The sequence below is a fragment of the Phodopus roborovskii genome, unplaced genomic scaffold, assembly GCF_943737965.1.
Source record: "Phodopus roborovskii unplaced genomic scaffold, PHOROB, whole genome shotgun sequence".
Lineage (NCBI taxonomy): Eukaryota > Metazoa > Chordata > Mammalia > Rodentia > Cricetidae > Phodopus > Phodopus roborovskii.
The window spans coordinates 1,950,154-1,974,104 of record NW_026126484.1 but is presented as its reverse complement, the minus strand read 5'-3'; the positions used below and the strand labels follow the sequence as shown (position 1 = coordinate 1,974,104).

Here is a 23,951-nt window from a genome sequence, read left to right as displayed (position 1 = left end):
ATTCCCTTGTAAAAAAAAAATTAGATGATTAAGACTGGGACATTGGATCAATTCTGCTACAGCTGAATGCTTGGCCTTTCATGCCTCTTTCTTGCTTGGGGGTCAGACATGGTCATAGCACTTCATTATCAGGATTTTATTATTTATGTAAATGTATGAAATGAATGTGGAATGACTAAGCTTCAGTGTCTTCTCTTGGGGTAGTGGTTGTGCTCTCCTTCTCCCTGGGGAATCCTTTCTTGCTGCCCAGAAGAAGGGAATTTGTGCTTTGCTTTTGGGGGGGAAGGCATTGCTGCTCAGTGGGCAGATGGATCTTTATGTTTGCTTGCTATTTTAATGGGAGATGTGTTGAGAAGATATCTTCCAAATTTATCTTCGAATACTTTTATTTGAAAAATGTCTTTTAGGTAACACATTCAGGAAAGACAAATTCAAAATGAAGGTTGAAAGGGTCCTTCATTGGGTCCCCAGAGCAGACCCCTGCAGTTTTCACTGCTCAAACACACTCCTGGCACTATTTTCTCTTGATTCTGTATACACTTCTTTCGGTTGTGCATTTTCCCCACCAAAGTTAGCCTTACCATGTGTATTATTTTTATTTAAAAAACTACCTTAAAAACCAATAAAGATATTTGTGGCTGCCTTCCGATGTCAGCATACTTCTAACTACATTTCCATGTATATGTTTGTATCATTTATGGCTTTCATATATCCCTTGAAAACTCATAATCATTCAAACAGTTCACTAATATTAGACATGCATCCCCAAGGAGGACGGGGTACTTTTGTTTTCTCTCTGATCTAGCTCTGTATAAAATCTATTTGATCTTTTATCAACCCCCTTTGGTTTTCTGTGTGTTAGACATTGTCCCTTGGGTTTGGACCACAAAGAATGAGGCATCCTCTGTGTCCTTAAAGAGGCCCAATCCCAAGAATACTGGAAACAAATAATTAATAAGCAGATGATAAATCTATCTCATTTTGCTTAATTCACTTTGAAATTGTGTAGAGCAATGAGCTATGTTTTCATTTCCTGTTTTTGTTGGTCTGATTATTGAACAGCACTTTGATTTTATAAATAAGTTTACAAAGTTTAAAAAATAATTGAAAGAGCTGTGGGATCCCTTGGTTCTTCTGTTTGTTGCCTGGACCAAGAGAAGAAATATGAAATAGAAGAATCCAGTGGCCCCATGTTTAGGTGGAAAGAGAATAATGCTTTCTCCAGCGTGGAAGGGTGGGTCTTCTGGGTGCCATTCAGCTTGTTCCTGGAGGGATACATGATCCTAAATTATGGTTTTATGAGCACAGAAAAGGACCTCATTGAACTTGGACCTTAATGCCATCTAGACACTTAGGATCTCATGACAGTATATGCACCCTTTGCGGTGTAGAGGGCCAGCAGGATGTGACCCCAAAGCTGCCAGCTTCTAACAGAGTGCTCTGAATTTCCATCCCCTCTTCTCTCCTGCTTGCTTTCCTATCTTGGTGGTGATGGCGCTGTTAGGTTGATGTAGAGAGCAATGTTGACATCCTTGATTGTCCTCTGACTGTAAGTCATTCATGTTTTCTTTGTTAGCCTAGATAAATGGGCCCTGCTCTCCTGTTCTGCTCCTGCCCTCCTTGCCTGAATGTTCCCTTCTTAGCTTCTCTCCTCATGCTCTGGATTCTCCCAGCTTTCTGCAAATTTAATCTTGGTAGAATTTATAGTCTGCTTTGTGGTAGTTTAGCACCTTCTCTACTTGGTGAAAATTGCAATGCCAAAAATACTCCCCAGCAACCACAAAAAATAAATAAGTAAATAAATTAAATAAAATAAAATTGAAATTGGTGTCTTCCTGAATATAAGCAGTATTCTCATTATCTTTGAAAGTTTCAAGGCTGGTTTTGACTAATTTTTCCTTAGTGCCTGCTGGTCAATATTCATAAAGACAGTCTTTGAATCAGTCCTCTTCCAGTTTGCTTCCTGTGTCTATGATAAACACCATGACCAAAGCATCTTGGGGAGGAAAGGCTTTGTTTCAGCTTACAAGTTACATTCCATTGTTGAGGGAAACCAGTGTCAGAATCCAAGCAAGAACCATTGGGAGGTTCTCATTGGCTTGTTTCTAAGCCCTTGATCAGCTAGCTTAAGCATTCCAGACCCAACTACCTAGGGAGAGCACTACCTTCATCAGTTAGCAATAAAGAAAATGCCTCACAGACAGGCCCACAGGAAAATCTGGTCAAAGCACTTATTCAGTTAACGTTCCCTTTTCCTAGCTCTGTCAATTGACAAGCAAGATTAGTCATCATGAGTCCATTTAGTAAATCACTCCCAAATCCTCTATACCAGTTAAAAAAAAAGGCCAAGTGCAAAGTACAGAAGAGAGGCTGAGCTTAGCTAAGTGAGTGTGAATGTCAACTCATAGCATCTGTCTGGTTGATAGTCCTCTATAATCCAGACTCAGTTCACTTGTATAGCTTCCTCCAAGTGTAGGGCCTGTGTTCCTTATTCTCATTTTGTACAAATTAAGATGAACTGTCTTTTGGCAGACTTTAAACATTTGACTGTTTCTTTCCTTTTTTGTGGAGAGGATTGGTCTGCTTATTTAACAGTAGTTCCTTTATAAGTGAATTTGCAAGGTTAAAAAAGGAAATGAGCTGTGAAAGACACAGAGACAGTCTCACAGGGGCAGAACCATGTCTGTCCTTTGGTGTGTTTGTATTTTTAATTCTTTTTTAGAAAAAAAAAAAAACAAATTGAAAGAAAAAAATCCTACTTTGCTTTTGGACCTGGATTTTATAATCCAAATGGAATGTTCAAAAAATTGATTAAAATTGGCTATTTCCTAAGAAATACTGCTGATATACAGTTACGAAGCACACCCCAGGATGAAGTCATTCCTATCTTACTGAAGTGTCTTTCTAATTGAAGCCTCCGGTGGCCATGTTTTTCTTTCACAGGAGATGGCTAATATCTTGGCTCAGAAGCAACTGCGCTACATCATTTTAACAGTGAGTACCTGTGTGCCAAAGCCACTGTGTTGGGAGAGAGATGACCTGGTGTGTGTGCATTATTCTGTGGTTAGCCACCAGAGTTTATCAGTAGGGCCAGGCCAGGAGAGGGAGTGTGTCTTAGAATTGGCACAAATGGTGCTCTGCTGTAGCAACTGCCTTGTATCGCTGGAGAGCAGAGTCTCTGCCTGCTAGAAGGAGTCAAGCAGAACATAATCAGAGCATCAAATTTACTGCAGGCACCTTAGTTTAGCTTTGCAGGAAAAGGAAATCAGGAACTACTTGGCTCAAAAATCCCACCAATATGAGCTTGTACTGTTTTTGATGGTGAAGTCGGAAGTGTGGAAGGTCCTTCAACTTCAGCAGGAAGGAAGCTCACAGTGTTCACCTTGCAGATGTTTAGAGATAAAACAATTAGAAAGGGTTCTTTACTACATCCTTACTATTATTGGAAGGAAGCAAGTTTAATGTTTACCACATAGCAACAACCCAAATCTGATGTTGTAATTCTGGGGTTCAGCAAGCTTAAACACACACACACACACACACACACACACACACACACACACACACACACAATATAGGTTTTATCCTTGTTCAGGTATGGAAAAGAAAACAGATCAAAAGGTCATTGTCACAAAGCAAAACAAAACAAAACAAACAAAACAAAACAAAAAACTTATGACTTTAAATTCACCAAAGGAGTGTCATATCCTACAAGAAGGGATATAAGAAAACCACAGGAAAGTGTGAGCCTGTACTATGGTGTCCTAGGGAAGGGATGCTTCAAGGAACATATTCCAGCAATGTGGCTTTTCAGGTTCAGGGTTGGCTAGCTTTCAGTGGGCTGTGGAGTTTATGAGTTGTGTCTAGACTCAGGCTTTTGGCTCTGGGTGTTTAGAACATTAGGAGTGTAACCATAGCCCTTCTACTTTATATATGAAAGTTGCCCTCCTGTGTTATCTGCAATTGTCTGGGCCTAAGGCTTAGGTGATCGTTCTTCAGGGTAAGGAAGTTCTCACATGTCAGAGCTTCAGAACCATGTTGAGAGTTGACTTTGTGATCTGAATTCTTTCTTTACTAACTTTTAAAAATATGATTTGTCAACCATGTCTCTAGCATGTCATCCGAGCACAGCGGGCCATCAACAATGAGATGGCACACCAGTTGTATGTTCTCCAAGTGCTGACTTTTAACCTTCTGGAAGACAGGATGATGACCAAGATGGATCCCCAGGACCAGGTGGGTGGTACTCCACACAAGTGAAAGCAATGATGGAGAGACAGTGTCATCAAGTATCCATCCTTGAGCTACCCTGAAATCAGGAGTATTATGTGATTTTATAATTGTTTTGTTGTCAACTCAGGACTTGGGTATGAGGCTTTAAAGTCTAGGTATACCTAGGATCATCGAATAAAATTGATTATGCATATTCTTCCTTTACAGCTAAGAGCTTGAGGGTAAAGCCCTGGGCTCTTGACTGTAATATATTAAATGGAGTCAAGTTCCCAGACAACTGAAGGGTACGGAAGGCCATGTGTGGCATCAGTTCTACAAGTGGGGAATGGTTTGCATTCTCCAGTAACTTAAGGCAGAAAAGGAAGACCTCTTCCTTTTTCCCTAGTGACCCCTCATTTCTAGGCTGATATTTTTGTCGGCTGGCTGCTTTCTCTAACTCCCGTCTACCTCTGTCCCTGTGTATAGAACAGTCTGTTTCCACCTAGAAGGCTTTGAGGGAACTTCCCTGTATGAGGGTAGAGTAAGAGGAAACAGCTGGGAACCCTGCCCCTGCTGCACACATTTTCAACTCAAACAGTGCTGCAGCTTTGGAAAGGAAAACATTCATTATTGGCACGTGAGGGCCTGATCTATTGCAGATGTGGAGCTGCATGTGTGGAGTGTGTGGCTGCTGCAGCATTTCATTTATGGAGAGCCATGTGCTGAAGAGTGATGGCTTGGATAGGCCAATGATTGGGCTCCGCCCCCCTTTTTTTTGGCCAGGCAAAGGATGGTAATCCCAGGGAGACAAGACAATTACCTTGCTGCTTGGAGAGGGGGAGACAGTGCATTTGAATATGGAGGGAGAGAAGGGAGATCAGTACATCTTAATGTGGAGAGAGAGGAGACCAGTGCATCTGGAGAGAGAGAGAGAGAGAGAGAGAGAGAGAGAGAGAGAGAGAGAGAGAGAGAGAGAGAGAGAGCAGTGCATCTTACTATGGAGCAACACTGTTTGTTTGTAAACTCTTCTTATTTATTGAAAAAAAATGCACATAGCATAACTTACCACTTTAACTAGTAACTACATTCACATTGTTGTAAATCTCACTGCATTCACCTCCAGGCCTCTTTCTGTGTTGCCAAACTGAGTTTCTATGCCCATTAAACTATATTTGCTCTCCTCCCATTGCTGCCCTCCCTTCTGGCTCCTTCTAAATCACTGTTCTGCCTTCTATTAATTTGACTGCATTAGGAAGATCCAATTAGCAGAAAAAAGATATTTATCACTTACCTATCATCCCTCTAGTTCCTCCTATGTGTGTGCTTCCCTTGCTTTCAAATTCATGGCTTCATTTTCTTCTTGTTAAGTATGTGTGTATTCCTAGATACATAAATACAATGTGCTCCATCAATATAAAGTTACCTGTGTATGTGTGTTTTCAGGGCTTACCATTCAGTTATTACATAACTAACTGGTGTGCTCTTCCCTGGGGAAGACTATTTTTCTGCTTACCTGTAATTATTTGTCTAAGGTTGAGGCCTCACGAATTTCCCCCTTCCACGTTAGCATGTCTATTGGCGTTGTCCTTGTTCAGGTGTTCTGTAGGCAGCCATGTTGGTAAGACTTCATAGTTGTAGCTTCCCTTATATTTCTAGGAGACAGAGTCTTAAAATATATTTGTAAGGTTCTTTCACATGATCTTGTGTTAGAAATTTGCTCTTGTCTGGGGCTGAGCAACACCCACTGTATGTCTGGAACCATCTTCACCCTTGGAAGGACACTTGGCGTTACTTCTGTCTTTGGGTTCTTCCTTTTATTTTTATGGTATGCTAGTTTCCATGAAGGCCTTGGTGGAGAGATATTACTTCTAGCCCAAAATACTGCTCAAGAACCTTGTATGCCTCTTACTTTGTTTCAAATAGAACATTACTCATAGATTCTCCAACTTAGCCTCCTCCAATACCAGCCCTTGTGTTGTATTTGGGGCTTTTATGTAGGACCGCCCTGGCTAATATTTATCAGCACTGAAAATGACTTGGCTGAAGGATAACTGTAGATTAGTGCCAAGCCTAAGCAGCACACATACAGAGGAATCTGCAGAACTCTAACTCAGGACATGGCTTTTTTCCTTCTGCTTCTCCTGAACACAGTGATGCATTTAGATTCTGAGGAAACTGTGTGTGTGTGTGTGTGTGTGTGTGTGTGTGTGTCTGTCTGTCTGTCTGTCTGTCTGTCTGTCTGTCTGTCTCTGTGTGTGTCTTATGTCACATCACACAGTGAAAGCAGCTTTCGTTTTTGACTTTTGTCTTTCCCTCTCTAACTCCTTCAGGCTCAAAGAGACATCATATTTGAACTTCGGAGAATTGCTTTTGATGCGGAGTTGGAGCCTAACAACAGCAGTGGCAGTATGGAGAAACGCAAGTCCATGTACACACGGGATTATAAAAAACTTGGCTTCATTGTAAGTACTCTGTCTCCAGGAAGCTCTCTCCTCCCTCCCTCCCCATCTGACCTCAGTCACATCGAACGTGTGGTCCTCTTGTGCTTTACAGCATAGTTTCCACATTTCCAGATGTTTAGCTGGTTTAAATAGGATCACACGAAAATCTCTTCTGGCTTTGGTGAAATGGAATAAGTTACACAAGTGTGACTAATACTTCGCTTGTTTATCCAGTTCTGATTAAGTGTAATGGAGAGCAGTTAGCCCAGAATGCATTGAGCCTTCGTGAGCCTCCTTCATAAGATGCCGTGGTTCTCCTGAGTTGAATGAATGATGACAGTTCTAGGATGCATCTTATCATTGGGCTGGTGATTGAATTACTCACACATGTTGATTTAATATCTAGAGAAAGCTGGAACTGAGTCATAATGGGATTTATATATAGTTTTTTTAAGTGTTATTTCCCTACAATTGTTAATAGGTTGTTACACACACACACACACACACACACACACACACACACACACACACACACTACAAATCAGAACACAGCAGGTCTTGAATCTAACCTGCTCTTACGGTTGTTGCCTGCATTCTACTCTAATCTAAAGTGTCACCAGTTTGTGAGTGACCTTTAGCTAACTTGCAGTTCTGCAGTTGGAAAATTAGCTTTCCTTTTTAACCTCCATTTTCCTTTTTAACCTACACAAACAAGATTTTGGCTTTAGTGGTTAGAAGTCACTAGGCGTTGGTTTTTATTTCAGATATTTTTCCTGGAAAAAAAAATCTCAACTAGTTTTTGATTGTGCCGAATTCAGTAATTCACATTTTATCTATACTGAGTCAAAATGACCATATTTCAACCTTTTTATAACTTTAATTTAAAAAGTCCAAAATATTGGTTTTATAGTGTGAATCTTTCCAAATAAGAATATTCAATAACATATTCAACTTAGCAGCTTATTTAAAAATGTTTTCTGGCATGGTTTATTTTATCATCTCATATCTTTAGATGAATTCAATTAACTGGTGAGACTTCCCTGTTTCTTGGTATCTGTGGATGTCACCTCCCTCACCTTAGAGTTGGTCCTTTCTCAGAAATGCAACACAGTTAAGGTGGGCAGCATCCACCTTCCACTTTGCCTCCACTGCCTTCCAAGTCTTCCTCCTGTATGGGGAGGGCGAGGCATGTCTATTTGACTTGGAAGCAGTGTAGGGTCATCTGGTCTTTTTACACACAAATCATTTACACACAAATCATCAAAATCGCCACATGGAACTCATCCTGGCACTGATCTCTCTTGAGTCAGGTACCATCAACTAAGCTCTGTGTACTGTTTATCTGTCCAAGGTCATGGTGGACCTAGAATGCAGCAAGAAAGCCAAAGATGCTGGGTTTCTCTGAGAGTGAAGCAGCACACACACAGGGTGGGGGGCAGTGCTTGAAGAGTCATTCTTGGTGTTTTCAGCCAGTGTTTTTATATCGTGAGCCAAGGGATGAGTGATTTTCCTCAGTGTTTTGCTATCTGTCCTAGCGTTATTGGTAAATCCTTACCCACTTCTGTTTTTGGGTGGCTTTTGGCCTTCTGTCTTGTGTTTCTCAAGTATGTGATGGACAAGGATGGGGCTTTTCCACCAAAAGTCAATTTGCTGTGATTCTGAGGACTCTCAAATTTATTTGGCAGTTTGTTTAGATTATTCTAAAAGACTTTCACTAGAGAATAGCCCATAGAGAATGCTGTTTTCCTTGACTCCCCCCCCCCCCATGATTCCTTAGTTTTCATTTTAAAAACATCCCTAGAAGTGTCTCTCAAGGTCCAGGCCAGGTTCTTGCATCAGAGGGTTGAGAAATTGGAACGACTGTTGAGTAATGATCTACGTGGAAAATGAGCCAACAATCTTGACAAACTTGAGCTTCTTTTGAGAACCTGGGTCAGGCAGAAACAAGCCTGAGTGCAGATGCACAGGCTCATTCTGCCACCTAGGGGCCACGCTGAGGAAATGCTACAGGCTGGTTGCAAATCTCAGCAAACCTGTGTCCAAAACAAAGACCATCCTGCCTTTCAAACTCTGAACTTGAAAGGACAGTCTGATGTTTGGATAATGATTGTATCTTTTTGAATAAAAGTTGCATTTATAAGAGAAATTTAATTTCTTGTTTCTCCCAGGTAGACAGACAGGTTCTTAGGCCCAGTTTGAGCTTCTCTTTTCCTGTTTCTGAGCCATGGGCTATGTATAATGCCTGTCTTTTAATGTGTATGTGATTAGCTCTCTCAGCTGCAGACTGGGCAACACCTTTTTGTTTCAAGGTTACTGAAGGCTCCTGTAACACTGTCCACTGGACCCCATGGGGACCTTGGTTGTGCCAGAGACCACCTTCATTCTGGGAATCAAATGGCTTGGGAACCACAGGCAAAGGCAGGGTTTTGTGTTTATCAGGGTCCGCTAGAAGAACAAAACCAATAGGGTATGTGTGTATGTGTATGTGAATGTATTAAGTCAGCCTTAATTTAGTCACTACAGCTAAACCATATTTGAAAAGCCGAGAACCTGGTAGTTTACTCCCACTTGAGGCTTGTGTCTCAACTGTCAGAGCAGTCATACTATAGTTGCCTCTCACTGGAGGGGTAATGGCAGTAGAGTTATTCAGTCTATACTGTAGGACTACCCATGTAGTCCTAGCCTGGCACTAGCAGACTGGCAGGATCCTGGATAATCCACTTGTCCCTAGTCAATGATGAAAGCTCTGGAAAGAACTGGTTCTGCTGTTAGTCAAGACAGAAGCAGAAAAATACCCAGGTAATTCAGCTCAGCCAAGTGTGCAGTGGGTGGGTGGGGGACCATTCAGAGCTTACCTCCCTTCACTTGGGACATTACCAGATGGTGCTGCCCACAGTGTGTGTGTGCGTGCGTGTGTCTTCCTATGTGCAACCAGGAGAGTTAAGTAATGAGACTCCTCACTCAGGTGACTCTAACTGTGGCAGGTTGACACTTAAAAAGGTGAAAGATTTATACAATCTGAAGAGAAACCAGAGTATGACAAGTTCACATTAAAACCAAACATGATACTAACATAGAAGGGGCTGCTGCTCCAACAAGGCAGAAAGGATGTTGTTTTTAAGGATGACAGTTTGATGGAGGAGGTAAATAGAGTTCACACTCCTTGGCCCAGCATCCCAAAAGAACAAGGCTTCCTAATAAAACAAATCTAGAATATACATATAGTTTAAGACAGGGTCTCATTATATCGTCCCAAATTCCAGTATCTTGATGCAAAGTTACTATGTTGTAAAGTTACTGTGTGGTTTGCAACAACTGAGAAAGACCCTCCCTTTAAAATGAAGCTGCTTGATCTTGTAAGAGATGATTTCAAAGGGCCAGGTCCAGGGGGACAAGCCACAAGTGGTGCTGGGTGCTAACATACTTACTGTAATGGAGGAGCCGTATGTTCATCTGTAGAATGGCCACCGAGGCACCAACTGTACCTCACTGCCTGAAAGGACTGTGGGGAGCAGTTTTAATGCTTGTTGACAGTTGTAGCCCTGGCCAGGGCTCTGTCAGAGTTTCATTCTGACTTGACTTTGAATGTGTGGATTCCTGAATTGAGAATATGCTGTGTTCAGTCTTTGGGGCAAGCATTAGCAGCTGTCCTAAGTCTTTCTGCTTTTCTTCTCAGTCAGACAAATAACTGATTAAGACTTTGTGTTTTAAGTGACCCTATGACCCTCCCCCATCCCATTACCTCAACTAAGAATAAAGTAAACTTAAAAAAAAAAAAAAAAAAAAGATCTGGCTCTCAATCATTGTTATTTGCTTTAATGCGAGTTTTAGACATTTCCTTTAACTTTTTAATAGTCATCCTTAAGAAAATAAGGCAGAAAAGGTTATCAGTGAGCTGGAGAGATGGTTCAGTGGCTAAGAGCACTTGTTGCTCTTTCAGAGGTCCTGAGTTCAAATCCCAGCACCCACATGGTGGTTTACAACCATCTGTAATAGGACCTGATGCCCTCTTCTGGTCTGCATGCATACATGCAGAGCACTTGTATATAAAATATAAATAAATAAAAAACTTCTTAAAAAGAAAAGGTAACCAGTGATATGAAATATATTTCCTCAGAATTAATATTCATGTTCAGATATTCAGGAGACTCTGTCTTCTTGAGTGATAGGAGGTAATTATGCAGTTACACAAATATAATTACGCATCATTACAAGTGCAGTGCTCTCTGTCATCTTGATATGTCTTCCTGGGAGTAGATGGCAGAGAATGAAGTAGACTGTGTTTATTTGTACCACCCTCCTTTTGCATCCCAGTCCCCACACCACAGATGCCTGCATCATTGCTTTTAAAATGCTAGTAGGTGTAACTTTTGAGAATGCCACATTGAGATTAAAGATGGGGTCTGGATTCAAGTTGTTACATGGTTTCTTACTCTTCCACGTAGACTGAGTGGCTACACAAATCAGTTCTCCTTTCTCTCTCTTTTAAGTCTTTTAACAAAGTATTTGGCATAGCTCAGTGATAGCACATTTCATCAGCATGTTTAAAGGCCTTGGGCTCAGTTTCCACAAGCTGCTAATTAGTAAATACAGAAATAAAAATAAGGAAGATAAAAATAAGGAAGATATAATAACCATCTCTATCAATACATTGCATATACTAGATTTTCAGAATCCTAATAAATTGTTCAGAGAGATGGCTAGCACATGGAAGCAATCCATGAATCTACATACTCTTGTTGATGTTATGAAAGCTACTGATGGTGCCCAGTGACTCATGACACTGTGACATATGGTGGTAGGAAAATGTGGAAACTGTCAGTTGTCCCGGGCTTAGGAAGAGAGTGCACTGTGCACTTGGTAAATGGTTGGTCTTTTGCACACCCAGTGTTTATGTTTTATGGAAAGGAAAAGAGTAGAACTGGCTTTGAGAGTGAGGGAAATATTATAAAGATATTTAAATTAAAAAAGGGTTTGAAATACATAGTCAATCCTCATTACTCATGGATTCCATACTTGCAATTTCTCCTATTTGTCCAGATTGTAACTGCAATATTACTATTCCAGGTACTTTTTGATGTCATTCTCAGACATACACATACTGGCCCGCAGCTGCTCAACTCATGTTTGGATGCAACTCCACTGACACTGAGCAGACAAGTGTGTGTCAGCCTTCACGCTGCAAACAAACTGTCTGCAGCCCGTCTCAGCTTACAGTCTCTCATTTCTGTTGTTATATTGCCATTTAAAATGGCACAGTACTGAAGGATTGGATAGGGTCCCCAGGTAAAAGGAGACTTTCATGTGCTATGTGGAGAAAATGCACAACGTGTGTTTAAGCATGGGTGACAATACAGTTGGATACATGCTGAATGAAACAAATAAACCATAAATAGTAAGTAAGATGTCTTTAAATAGTAGTACACTTAAACTTGATATATAGTACTGTATAGTTAACAACAATAAAAGATTTTGTGATCAGAGGCTCACATGAATCTAGTCCTGTGCTGCCCTGAGAAGCCATGCAGTTATGAGTTTAGAGCTTGCAGTGATGTGTAAAGCATAACTGAGAATGTGAGATTGCGCAGTGGGTAAAGGTGCTCACTGCCAAGCCTGAAGATCTGGGTAGGAGCCCTGGGACCCACAGGACAGGAGTGACTCCTGCAGGTTGTCCTCAGACCTCCATGTGTGTGCTATGCATACAAGCATGGATTTTTTTATTTAATTTTATATAACAAAGTCCAATTAAATGAAAACAAACATTTATACACAATATTTGGGAATTTGGGCGTCGTTCTTTCCAAACTACTTTCTGCTGGTAAGGGGCGCTGTCTTGGGGGATTCGAAGAAGATTCAGATATCCTAGCTGTAGTCTGCAGGGCTGTTTTGTCCAGCTGTTTGGAATGTAGGATCAGCTTGTACTCTGTTTCAGGCGGTCTGGGGTGATCAAACCACATTAGTCTGGAAGGAATCCACATCTTTTCATTTTCTGTGGAAACAAAAATAGAAATACTTTTCCCCAGTAACTTGTTCTTCAACTTAAATTTTGGAGTCAAAGCGTTTTTTTTTTTTTTTTTTTTTTTTTTAATTTATTATTTTACATGTCGATCCCAGTTCCCTCTCCCTCCCTCCCTCCCTCCCTCCCCTCCAGTCCTCCCTCCCTCCTTCCCTCCCTTTTGCCCTCTCTGCCCTCTCCCATGCACTCTAAACACCCTCCCCTCCCAACCCCCCACCACAATACCATATGTAGGGGAATGCCATCTAGTTGGGGTCATGTAGATCTGACAGGTCCTATGAAGTAGGGACTAGGGCTTCTCTCCTATCTCTAGAATAAGGCAGTTATCCCTCCATGGGGGATATGTTTGCAAAGTCCTTTTGTGCACCAGGGATACATCCTGGCTCCACTGTCTGAGGTCTCTTAGACTGCTCAGACCTTCTGGCTGAGACCCATATTCAGGGGGGGTCCGAGTCAGTCCCCTGTTGGCTTCCCAGCTATCAGTCTAGTGGCCCTTAGCTCCTCCTTGTTCAGGTAAGCTGTCTCTATGTACTTCTACCGCATGGTCTTGTCCTCTCCATCTGCTTCTGGGTTGTAGTTCGACTCAGTGTTTATGTATGGGTGTTTGCTCCTGTTTTCAACAGTCATTAGTTGAGGACTCCATGGAGAAGTTAGTTGTTGATCTCACTCTCCGGGAAGGGCATTTATGATAGCCTTTCCACGGGAGCTGAGATTGTTAGTTGGGAGCAGTCTTGTAGTTCCCTCAACCTTTCTTTGTGTTCAACTTTATCTTCAAACCAATATTGGCTCCGTCTTTTATGTTCTCTCTCTCTGTCTCTGTCTCTCTCTCTCTCTCTTTCCTATTTTCCATTCCTAACCAGGCTCAATCCTCTTTGTCGCACATGCCTTCCTCTCCTCCCTCTCATTTTCTCCTACTTCTCTCTCCATTAGCTGTCCTCCCCCACTTTACCTGAGGTCTGGGGGACTTGTCCCTTCCCAGTTCTGTGAGGGACTTTATATGAATCTCTTAGAATACAACTTGTATCCTAGTTCCTCTGGTGATGTGAATTTTAGGCTGGTGATCATTTGATCTACTTCTAAAATCCATATATGAGTGAGTACATACTGTGTTTCTCTTTTTGTGACTGGGTTACCTCATTCAGGATGGTTTCAAGTGCCGTCCACTTGCCTGCGAATTTCAAGATACCATTATTTTTTTCTGCAGAGTAGTATTCCATTGTGTAGATGTGCCACATCTTCATTAACCATTCTTCAATTGAAGGGCATCTAGGTTGCTTCCAGGTTCTTGCTATTACAAATAGTGCTGCTATGAACATAGTTGAACAGATGTCTTTGTTGCATTGATGTGAATCCTTTGGGTATATGCCTAAGAGGGGGATTGCCGGGTCCTGTGGTAAACTAATTCCCATTTTCCTGAGGAACCGCCATACTGATCTCCAAAATGGCTGTATGAGTTTGCACTCCCACCAGCAGTGGAGGAGTGTTCCACTTTCTCCATATCCTCTCCAACATAAGTCATCACTGGTGTTTCTAATTTTAGCCATTCTGGCAGGGGTAAGATGGTATCTCAAAGTTGTTTTGATTTGCATTTCCCTGATAGCTAAGGATGTGGAGCATTTTCTTAAGTGTCTTTCAGCCTTTTTGATTTCCTCCATTGAGAATTCTTTCTTCAGTTCTGTACCCCATTTTTTAATAGGGTTATTTGGTGTTTTGTTGACTAGTTTCTTGAGTTCTTTGTATATTTTGGAGATCAGCCCTTTGTCGGATATAGGATTAATGAAAATCTTTTCCCAGTCAGTGGGCTGCCGTTTGGTCTTGTCGACTGTGTCCTTTGCCTTACAGAAGCTTCTAAGTTTGAAGAGGTCCCATTTATTAATTGTTTCTTTCAGTGTCTGTGCCCCTGGAGTTATGTTCAAGAAGCGGTCTCCTATACCAATTTGTTCAAGGGTACCTCCTACTTTCTCTTCTAAGAGGTTCAATGTGGCTGGATTGATGTTGAGGTCTTTGATCCATTTGGACTTGAGTTTTGTGCATGGCGACAGACATGGATCTATCTGCAGTCTTCTACACACCCTCATCCAATTGTGCCAGCACCATTTGTTGAAGATGCTGTCTTTGCCCCAGTGTATAATTTTAGCTGTTTTGTCGAAAATCAGGTGTTCATAGGTGCGTGGATTAATATCAGGATTTTCAATTCGATTCCATTGGTCTACCTGTCTATTTTTATGCCAATACCAGGCTGTTTTCAGAACTATAGCTCTGTAGTAGAGCTTAAAGTCAGGAATGGTGATGCCTCCTGAAGTTCTTTTATTGTATAGGGTTGTTTTGGCTATCCTGGGTCTTTTGTTTTTCCATATAAAGTTGATTATTATCCTTTCAAGGTCGGTGAAGAATTGTGGTGGGATTTTAATGGGGATTGCATTTAATCTGTAGATTGCTTTTGGTAAGATTGCCAGTTTTACTATGTTTATCCTACCTAAACAAGAGCATGGGAGGTCTTTCCATTTTCTGGTATCTTCTTTAATTTCTTTCTTTAGAGTCACAAAGTTCTTATTGTATAGATCTTTTACTTGTTTGGTAAGCGTTACACCAAGATACTTTATGTTGCTTGTGGCTATTGTAAAGGGTGATGTCTCTCTGATTTCTTTCTCTGCCTCTTTGTCGTCTGAAAAAAATAGGGCTACTGATTTTTTTGAGTTTATCTTGTATCCTGCTAGTTTGCTGAAGGTGTTTATCAGCTGTAGGAGTTCCCTGGTAGAGTTTATTGGGTCGCTTATGTAAACAATCATATCATCTGCAAATAGAGACAGTTTGACTTCTTCCTTTCCAATTTGGATCCCCTTGATCTCCTTTTGTTGTCTTATAGCATTAGCTAGAACTTCTAGTACGATATTGAAGAGATATGGAGAGAGAGGACAGCCTTGTTTTGTTCCTGATTTTAGAGGAATTGGCTTTAGTTTCTCTCCATTCAGTTTGATGTTGGCAGTTGGTTTGCTGTATATTGCTCTTATTATGTTTAGGTATGTTCCTGTTATCCCTGACCTCTCTAATACCTTTATCATGAAAGGGTGTTGAATTTTATCGAAGGCTTTTTCTGCATCTAGGGAGATAATCATATGGTATTTCTTTTTCAGTTTGTTTATATGGTGGATCACGTTGATAGATTTTCGTATGTTAAACCATCCCTGCAATCCAGGTATGAAGCCTACTTGATCATGGTGGATGATTTCTCTGATGTATTCTTGAATTCGGTTTGCCATTATTTTATTGAGTATTTTTGCATCGATGTTCATCAGGGATATTGGTCTGTAGTTTTCTTTCTTAGTTGTGTCTTTGTGAGGTTTGGGTACCAAAGTTATTGTGGCCTCATAAAAAGAGTTTGGCAATAAACCTTCTTATTCTATCTTGTGGAACAGTTTGAGGAGTAGTGGTATTAGTTCTTCCTTGAATGTCTGGTAGAATTCTGCACTGAATCCATCTGGCCCTGGACTTTTTTTCGTTGGAAGGCTTTCGATGACTGCTTCTATTTCATTTCGGGTTATAGGTCTATTTAAGTTGTTTGTCTGTTCTTGATTTAATGTTGGTACGTGATAGTTATCCAGAAACTTGTCCATTTCCTTTGAATTTTCAATTTTTGTGGAATATAGGTTTTCGAAGTATGACCTGAAAATTGTCTGGATTTCCTCTGTGTCTGTTGTTATGTTCCCCATTTCGTTTCTGATTTTGTTAATTTGCATGTTCTGTCTCTGCTTTTTCGTTAATTTGGATAAAGGTTTATCTATCTTGTTGATTTTCTCAAAAAACCAACTCTTTGTTGCATTGATTTTTTTGTATTGTTTTCCTGGTTTCTATTTTGTTGATTTCAGCCCTCAAGTTGATTATTTCCTGGCGTCTGCTCCTGCGGGGTGAATTTGCTTCTCTCTGTTCTAAGGTTTTCAGTTGGGCTGTTAATTCATTTATGTGACTATCCTCTGTTTTCTTCATATGGGCACTTAGTGCAATGAACTTCCCTCGTAGCACTGCTTTCAAGGTGTCCCATAAGTTCAGGTATGTTGTATCCTCATTCTTGTTGAATATTAGAAAGTCTTTAATTTCTTTCTTTATTTCTTCTTTGACCCAGGAGTGGTGCAATTGCACATTGTTAAGTTTCCATGAGTTTGCAGGTTTTCTGCTATTTGTGTTGTTGTTGAATTCCAATTTTAAAGCATGGTGGTCCGATAAGATACAGGGGACTATTCCTATTCTCTTGTATCTGTTGAGGTTTGTTATGTCTCCTAGTATGTGGTCGATTTTAGAGAAGGTTCCATGTGGAGCAGAGAAGAAGGTATATTCTTTTGTCTTTGGATGGAATGTTCTATAGATGTCTGTTAGCCCCAGTTGAGACATAACTTCTATTAATTCTTTTGTTTCTTTGTTGAGTTTCTGATTTGTGGTCCTGTCTAGTGTTGAGAGTGGTGTATTGAAGTCTCCCAGTATAAGTGTGTGAGGTTTTATATGAGCTTTGAGTTTTAGTAGTGTTTCTTTTACGAATGTGGGTGATTTTGTATTAGTGGCATAGATGTTCAGAATTGAGACTTTGTGTTGATGGATTTCTCCTGAGATGAATATGAAATGACCGACTTCATCTCTTTTGACTAGTTTTGGTTTGAAGTCTAACTTGTTAGATATTAGGATAGCTACGCCTGCTTGCTTCTTATTTCCATTTGATTGGAAAATCTTTTCCCAACCCTTTACCCTGAGGTAATGTCTATCTTTGGAGCTAAGATGTGTTTCTTGTATGCAGCAGAATGATGGATTCTGTCTTTGTATCCATTCTGTTAGCCTGTGTCTTTTTATAGGTGAGTTAAGACCATTAATGTTGAGGGTGAGTAAGGTCCATTGATTGTTGATGCTTGTTTGGTTTAGGTTTGTTGTTGGCAGTGGTATTGTGAATATATTTCTTCTGCTTCACCCTAGGTTTCTGGTGTAGTTGGATAATCTGTTGCCTACATTTTTGTGGGCGTAGTTACCTTCCTTGGGTTGGAATTTTCCTTCCAATACTTTCTGTAGGGCTGGATTTGTAGATACATATTGGGAAAATCTGGTTTTGTCATTGAATATCTTGTTCTCTCCATCTATATTGACTGAGAGTTTTGCTGGATATAGTAGCCTAGGCTGGCATCCGTGTTCTCTTAATACTTTTAGAACATCTATCCAGGACCTTCTGGCCTTGAGGGTTTCCATGGAGAAGTCAGGTGTAATTTTGATAGGTCTGCCTTTATATGTTACCTGTCCTTTTTCCTTTGCTGCTCTTAATATTCTTTCTTTATTCTGTATGCTAGGTGTTTTGATTATTATATGTCGAGGGGTCTTTTTTTCTTTGGTCCAGCCTATTTGGGGTTCGGTATGCTTCTTGTACTTTCATGGGGATGTCCTTCTTCAGATTTGGAAAGTTTTCCTCGATGATTTTGTTGAATATGTTTTCAGCACCTTTGAGCTGGGCTTCCTCACCTTCCTCTATGCCTATTATTCTTAGGTTTGGCCTTTTCATGGTGTCCCACATTTCCTGGATGTTGTGTGTTAAGGATTTGTTGGATTTATGGTTTTCTTTGGTTGATGAATCTATTTCTTCTAGTTTATCTTCTGCGCCTGAGATTCTCTCTTCCATCTCTTGAATTCTATTGGTTATGCTTGTGTCCGTGGTTTCTGATTTTTTGCCCAGCTTTTCAATTTCCAGCTTTCCTTCCATTTGTGTTGCCTTTATTTTCTCAATTTCGGTTTTCAAGTCTTGAACCGTTTCCTTCACCTGGTTAATTGTTTTTTCTTGGCTTTCTGTACTTTCCTTAAGGAATTTGTTCATTTCTTCCACTTTTTTGTTTGTTTTTTCCTCCATTTCTTTAAGGGATTTTCTCATATCTTCTTTGAGGGCCTCTATCATTTTCATGATGGTGATTTTTAAGTCCTACCCTTCTGCTTCCTCTGCTTTGTTGTTGTGTTCCATTCTAGTTGGTGTAGATTCCCTAGATTCTGGTGGTGTCATGTTTGTCTTTCTGTTGTTAGGTGTTCTCTTGTATTGCCTTCTTCCCATAGTTTCTTCCAGTAGGTGTTGGTGGTGTCTCTTCCCTCTCTCTATGGTCCTTCCCCGATGGGCTTATGTGGATCAAAGATTCAATGTCTGTAGTTCTGTGTGGTCCAAGCTCTCTAGGAGGTTTCTCTCTGGCCAATAGCCGGCAGAAGAGGACGAGGGCTGGGCTGGAACTTGAGAAGGTTTTGCAGGGTAGTGGGATCTCACTGGAAACTGGCGCTCTCCAGCTGAGACCTCCTTCTTTGGCAGGGTCCAGGATTTGGGGGTCAAGGATCTTGCCCGGAGGAACTCCAAGTGGACCCACAGAGATAGGCGGATCTCTGGGAGGGGCCTGGGACTCCAGCAGAGGACTGGAGGCGGGGTCAGAGACCAAGCCGGTGGAAATTACAGGTGGTCCCGTGTGGATAGTCAGGTCTCCTTTGTTTGGAGTTGCTCTGAGAGGTCTCCGAAGTAGGGTGGACTCAATGGATTTTTTTTTTTTAATTGAAAAAAAAAAACAACAAGTGCTCCTGATAAGGAGAATCTGCTGAACTTGGTTGTCCTTGTGTAGCTGGAGAAAAGTGTCCTAGAGGGTCCTGTCTGTAGAATATGGAGAGGAACATGCCCCTTCCTGAGTTATAGGGTTTCTGCATACACTCCATGATCTTGGAACAGTGCAGGAATGTGGAGTGGGAAGGACACTATACCTTACAGTGGATTGATTCAGGTATTTAGAAGCAGCAAATGCCTTGAAATTGCTGCTAACCTACTATCACAGCCATGCAACTGGATGGGTTTTCTCTAAAACTCACAGGCTGATAGCTCAGCCTGCAGCAGCCTGTCTGCTATTTTAGCATGGTGTCCACCAGGGTGTGATCAGATTTGCTCAATGCCAGTGTGACTCAGTCTCTTTGAATATAAGGGCAGCATTAGGAAGAATGGCTAAAACATTTGTGGGTCAAAGAACTTAAGCTGTGACACTGACCTCACTTTTGTGGTGTGACCTCATCTTTGTGGTGTTTGTCTCACTTTTGCATGAAGGAGTTTATGGAAAGCACAGTGTATGAGCTTTTCTGAAAGATTGAACCACTTTCCCATCAGAACAATGTGATAATTGGATGGGATTACTGGTCAATGCTGTGGCTTGTCTCTAAGTTATATAGGTACCCATAAACAATAGATCATAGAAGCTGAAAGACTCATCATACTTCTTAAAATTTTGTACATTTTAGTTTTATAGAATTCTGGAGGTCCCTGGTTGCCCCCCAAGGAAATCCTGGCTAATATTTGTGAGGACTCATGCTCTACCTAGTTCTTCCTATCTAAGGAGCTCGTGGGTCTAAATGGAGTTCTTAATTTGTTTAGGTAATAAAAACCCAGAATCAGATATAGAAGAAAATGCTGAGAGATCGGAGAGAAAGAGCAAGCCACAGCCACACCTTACCTCCTTAGCATCTCAACAGACCAGAGAGGGAGTTCCTGTTTCTGCCCAGCCACCTCACGTCCAGTCTGTCTGTACAGTTCTCCAGACCTCTATGATTAGTTAGTGGCAAGCTCTGTTCTCTAACCTTCAGACAGGCTTTATTTGTATAAGCAAGATATCACCACAAAGGGATTTTCAGAAACTTAGTGTGTGGTACCTATGTTTCTTTTATTTCACTTTTTTCTCTTTTCTTGTTTTAGACAGGATCTCACCATGTAGCCTTGGTTGGCTTGAAATTTGCTTTGTAGACTAGGGTAACCTCGAACTCATAGAAATCCACTTGTCTCTCCCTCTGGAGTGCTGGGATTAACGGCATAGAGCTTTGTGTAAGATTCTTGTGAATTCATGAGCAGATACTGTGTGAGTCTTGTCCTTGGGGAAGATTCTTACCTCTTTCAACCTCCTTGATGCTTCACTCATGCACACTCATTTCCTATCCAGCATGCTGTAACCCAGTTCTAATAATTCCTAGGTGCAACATTGTTTCAAATTGAGGCAACATGGACTTACAACAAGAACATACATTTGAGTAGCTAGAGAAGGGGTGTCTGGCAAGGTTTAGGAGAGGGGGAAAACATGAGCAAAATTATTATATCAAAACAAGCCAACAACAGCAACAGCAAGAAGAACAACAAAACACAGCTAGTTTAATCACACGCAAAACCAGAGCAGAAACAGCCACCAAGTGGCACAAAATGACAGCTATTAGCTCACAGATGCCCTGCAGCTCCTGCTGATACATGTTTGGTACATTGCTTGAGAGCTTGCTGAGTTAGTAGGACCAAGTCGGCCCTTAGAGTCACCAAGCCTGCATTGATACCCTGGGAGGGACCAGAAAGAAGCAATCTAAGATGTCTCACTGTCCTCCTTGTGAAATGGAGCTTGTCTGCTGCATTTGGGAGACAAGTTTTATAGGCACCTTCATTACTGGAGTCAATGGTCTCTCTTCTTGCTGCTCTGAAAGTTTATAAGTGTGGCATAGTACATCTAGTTTTATTTTGTTGTCCTGTATTGTCATGGAAATGCTATAAAATCTCGAAATGGAAAATCCAAATCAATATGGACTACACAACACTAATAATGCATTTTGCGGTTTTGAAACATACATCACTAAACCATGTGACAGGTGATAAATGGAGCCAAAGTGAGCCAGGGTGCTGGGAAGCTGAACAGTGGTTTGGGAAGCTTGGCCTGACTCTGATAGCATGTCTTGTCTTAAGTAGCACCCTTTAACAACCATGTTCAACATGTTCCTGTAAGCTGTATGGGCTGGGTTCATTCTGTGGTCTTTCTTAGTTGGCTTTGGTCAGAGCACACAGAGCATGGCTTACTCTGGCTTTATGTTGAATTTCATGTGCAGAGACTACACATGGTTATCTAAAAGTTGTAGTTGACCAAACAGCAGAAGAAAGTGAAAACGGAAGCTCTCATCCAGAACCCAGGAAGACAAGATGTCCAACCTCTCTTCTCATGATGGAACTAAGCAAGCGTGGTTCATCGCCTGCCTGAGGTCTAGCAGGGTGGTTCCACCAAGGCCAAGAAGCACCTGAAAGCCACTCACAACTTGTTCTCTGACCTAGCTTTCCTGTCCCTTTACCCTGGAACAGAATTGTTACCATCTGAAGTCGAGAAATCGGCCCCGTGTTTCCCTTTGTTGATGACATGTGCTGCCATCGCCATTTCTGTCCATTTGGTGATTTTATGGATGTGATATGTTACTTTCTCCTCTTGACTCAGCAAGGGGAGAAAACAGTAGTGACGATGTGGAATAATCCTATTTCAGGGCCACCAGCAACCTGCAATTGATACTGTATAGAGAGAGAACATATGGATAATTGCACAATTAAAACATTTTTTTTTAAAGAAAGCATTTTGAAGGAAAATAGTAAAAACAATGAACTGTGACTCATTGCCATGACAACATCTGAGTTCCATTCTTCCTGTAGTTTAAATTTTTTAAAATTAATCTTAGCTCTAGACAAAGTTTCCCAGGGTTGGCTATCAGAAGTGGGAAGAGAAAACAGGTTTATTCTATTGCTGGTTTCCCAGTTTCCTTCTATTTTAGGACCTGCTGCTGCTGGCCTTGGAAAGGAAGGTTTTCTCCTAGTAGAGGTAATCTGCTTTCTGGCCACTAGGCAGGGTTCCAGAACAGTCATGTAACAGGAAACCTCAAGAAAGAGCAACTCTCTGCTTGAGGAGTGTTTAACCTGCGATGTATGTAGTTCTAAAATTTCAGGAAGGTTTTCCCAATCTGTAGTCTTCTTCCATTTTTAGCTTTAAATCTTTAGGAATTCCCCTTATAATATGGTTGTGACAGAAGGTAAACTTATTAACAGATCCATTATTCATTTAATATAAACCTTCTTAGCATTAACAGATCCATTATTCATTTAATATAAACCTTCTTAGCATAACAGATCCATTATTCATTTAATATACACCTTCTTGGCAGCTTTTCTTCGTAAATGGAACTCTGTAGCAAAAGGCATCATCCAGCAAATGAAGGGATGGCGAATGAGGGATGAAAACAAGAAAATAGGAGGGGCTAGTTATGTTCTTGGGGGTAATCCAGTTTTACTGGAGATGAGTGTTGCACTCCATGTTTTGCATCTCTGCTCCATTGTTTGTTAGCTGTTGAGCGTGAACAGTTTATTTAACCTTTTAATGGCGCATTAGCAAGAAGGGTACAGTAGGCTTTCTTACTTATGCTTGTAATGGAGATTCATGAGTTAACAGACAGTAGAAACCTGCCTCACCCTAAGCAGACTTTCCAGTGTGTGTGTGTGTGTGTGTGTGTGTGTGTGTGTGTGTGTGTGTGTGTGTGCCTGCATGCATGTGGAGGCCACAGGTTAGCCTCCCAGTGTCATAGCCAGGAGCTGTCCATCTTGTTTTTGGAGTTAGGGTCCCTCATTTATATCTGGTGCTCACTAACTAAGCTGGTCATTGAGCGGCAGAGATCCGTCTGTTTCTACCTCCCCGGCACAGCAACCTAAGCTGAACTGGCCACAAGCACACATACACCACCACATCTGCTTTTTCTGTGGGGCCTGGTGATCAACTCAGCAGGCCATTAAAGACTGAGCAAACCCCCTGCCCTAACACAGCTTTACTACTGATATTGCTATCTGCAGCTGATGGTTGAACTGGGGCCTGTACTGTCCCTGATGGATGACTGCAACATTTCTTTATCTGACTATAGCCAAGTGAGTTAAGGAATGAAAACAGGAGCTTTCAACACCAGACCCAATCCCCAAATCCACAAATCTAGGGAATGTTCCTAAGAATGTTTATAGAGTAGGAATTTATGTTTTTCTTCTGACCATTTCTCACACATCTTTCATAGTGGAAGAGTTTTTTTTGTTTACCAGTGAGCATCTACCCTTAGGCACATCACTAAGCATGTCTCATTCTACTAGACAAATTCTACTAGAGTATCTTCTCTCTATGATTTATAAAAACAAGAAAGACTCAAAACTATGACATATATTCAATTGATACTGCTATATAGCATATGAAGCTTTTGAGTCAAATAACCCTATCCATGATATATTTTTGGTCTTGGAGAAAAGGTCTTGCTATGTGGTCCAGGCTAACCCCATTTTCATTGTCATGCCTCACCTACCAAGTGCTGTGATTACAGGCACACAAGCATATACCACCACATCCAGCTTCCACAGTACCATTTTGGGGACACCAAGGACTTAGGATGGATAGTACTAGGACCAGCATGCATGGTTAGAGTCTAACATAGGCTGA

The 23,951-nt window shown here is 41.1% G+C and overlaps 1 protein-coding gene across 4 annotated transcripts in view; it reads left to right on the top strand.

Annotated features, from left to right (window-relative positions):
- Elmo1 (engulfment and cell motility 1) overlaps positions 1 to 23,951 on the top strand; it is a 526,201-nt gene that overhangs the window by 200,923 nt on the left and 301,327 nt on the right. For 3 of the 4 annotated variants that reach the window (XM_051194660.1, XM_051194659.1, XM_051194661.1), the window contains exons 11-14: positions 1,505 to 1,549; positions 2,944 to 2,994; positions 4,114 to 4,236; positions 6,543 to 6,674. In XM_051194660.1, coding sequence (XP_051050617.1) covers positions 1,505 to 1,549; positions 2,944 to 2,994; positions 4,114 to 4,236; positions 6,543 to 6,674 — 351 coding nt within the window. The remainder of the gene's footprint in view (positions 1 to 1,504; positions 1,550 to 2,943; positions 2,995 to 4,113; positions 4,237 to 6,542; positions 6,675 to 23,951) is intronic. The other variant, XM_051194662.1, reaches the window with a different exon arrangement.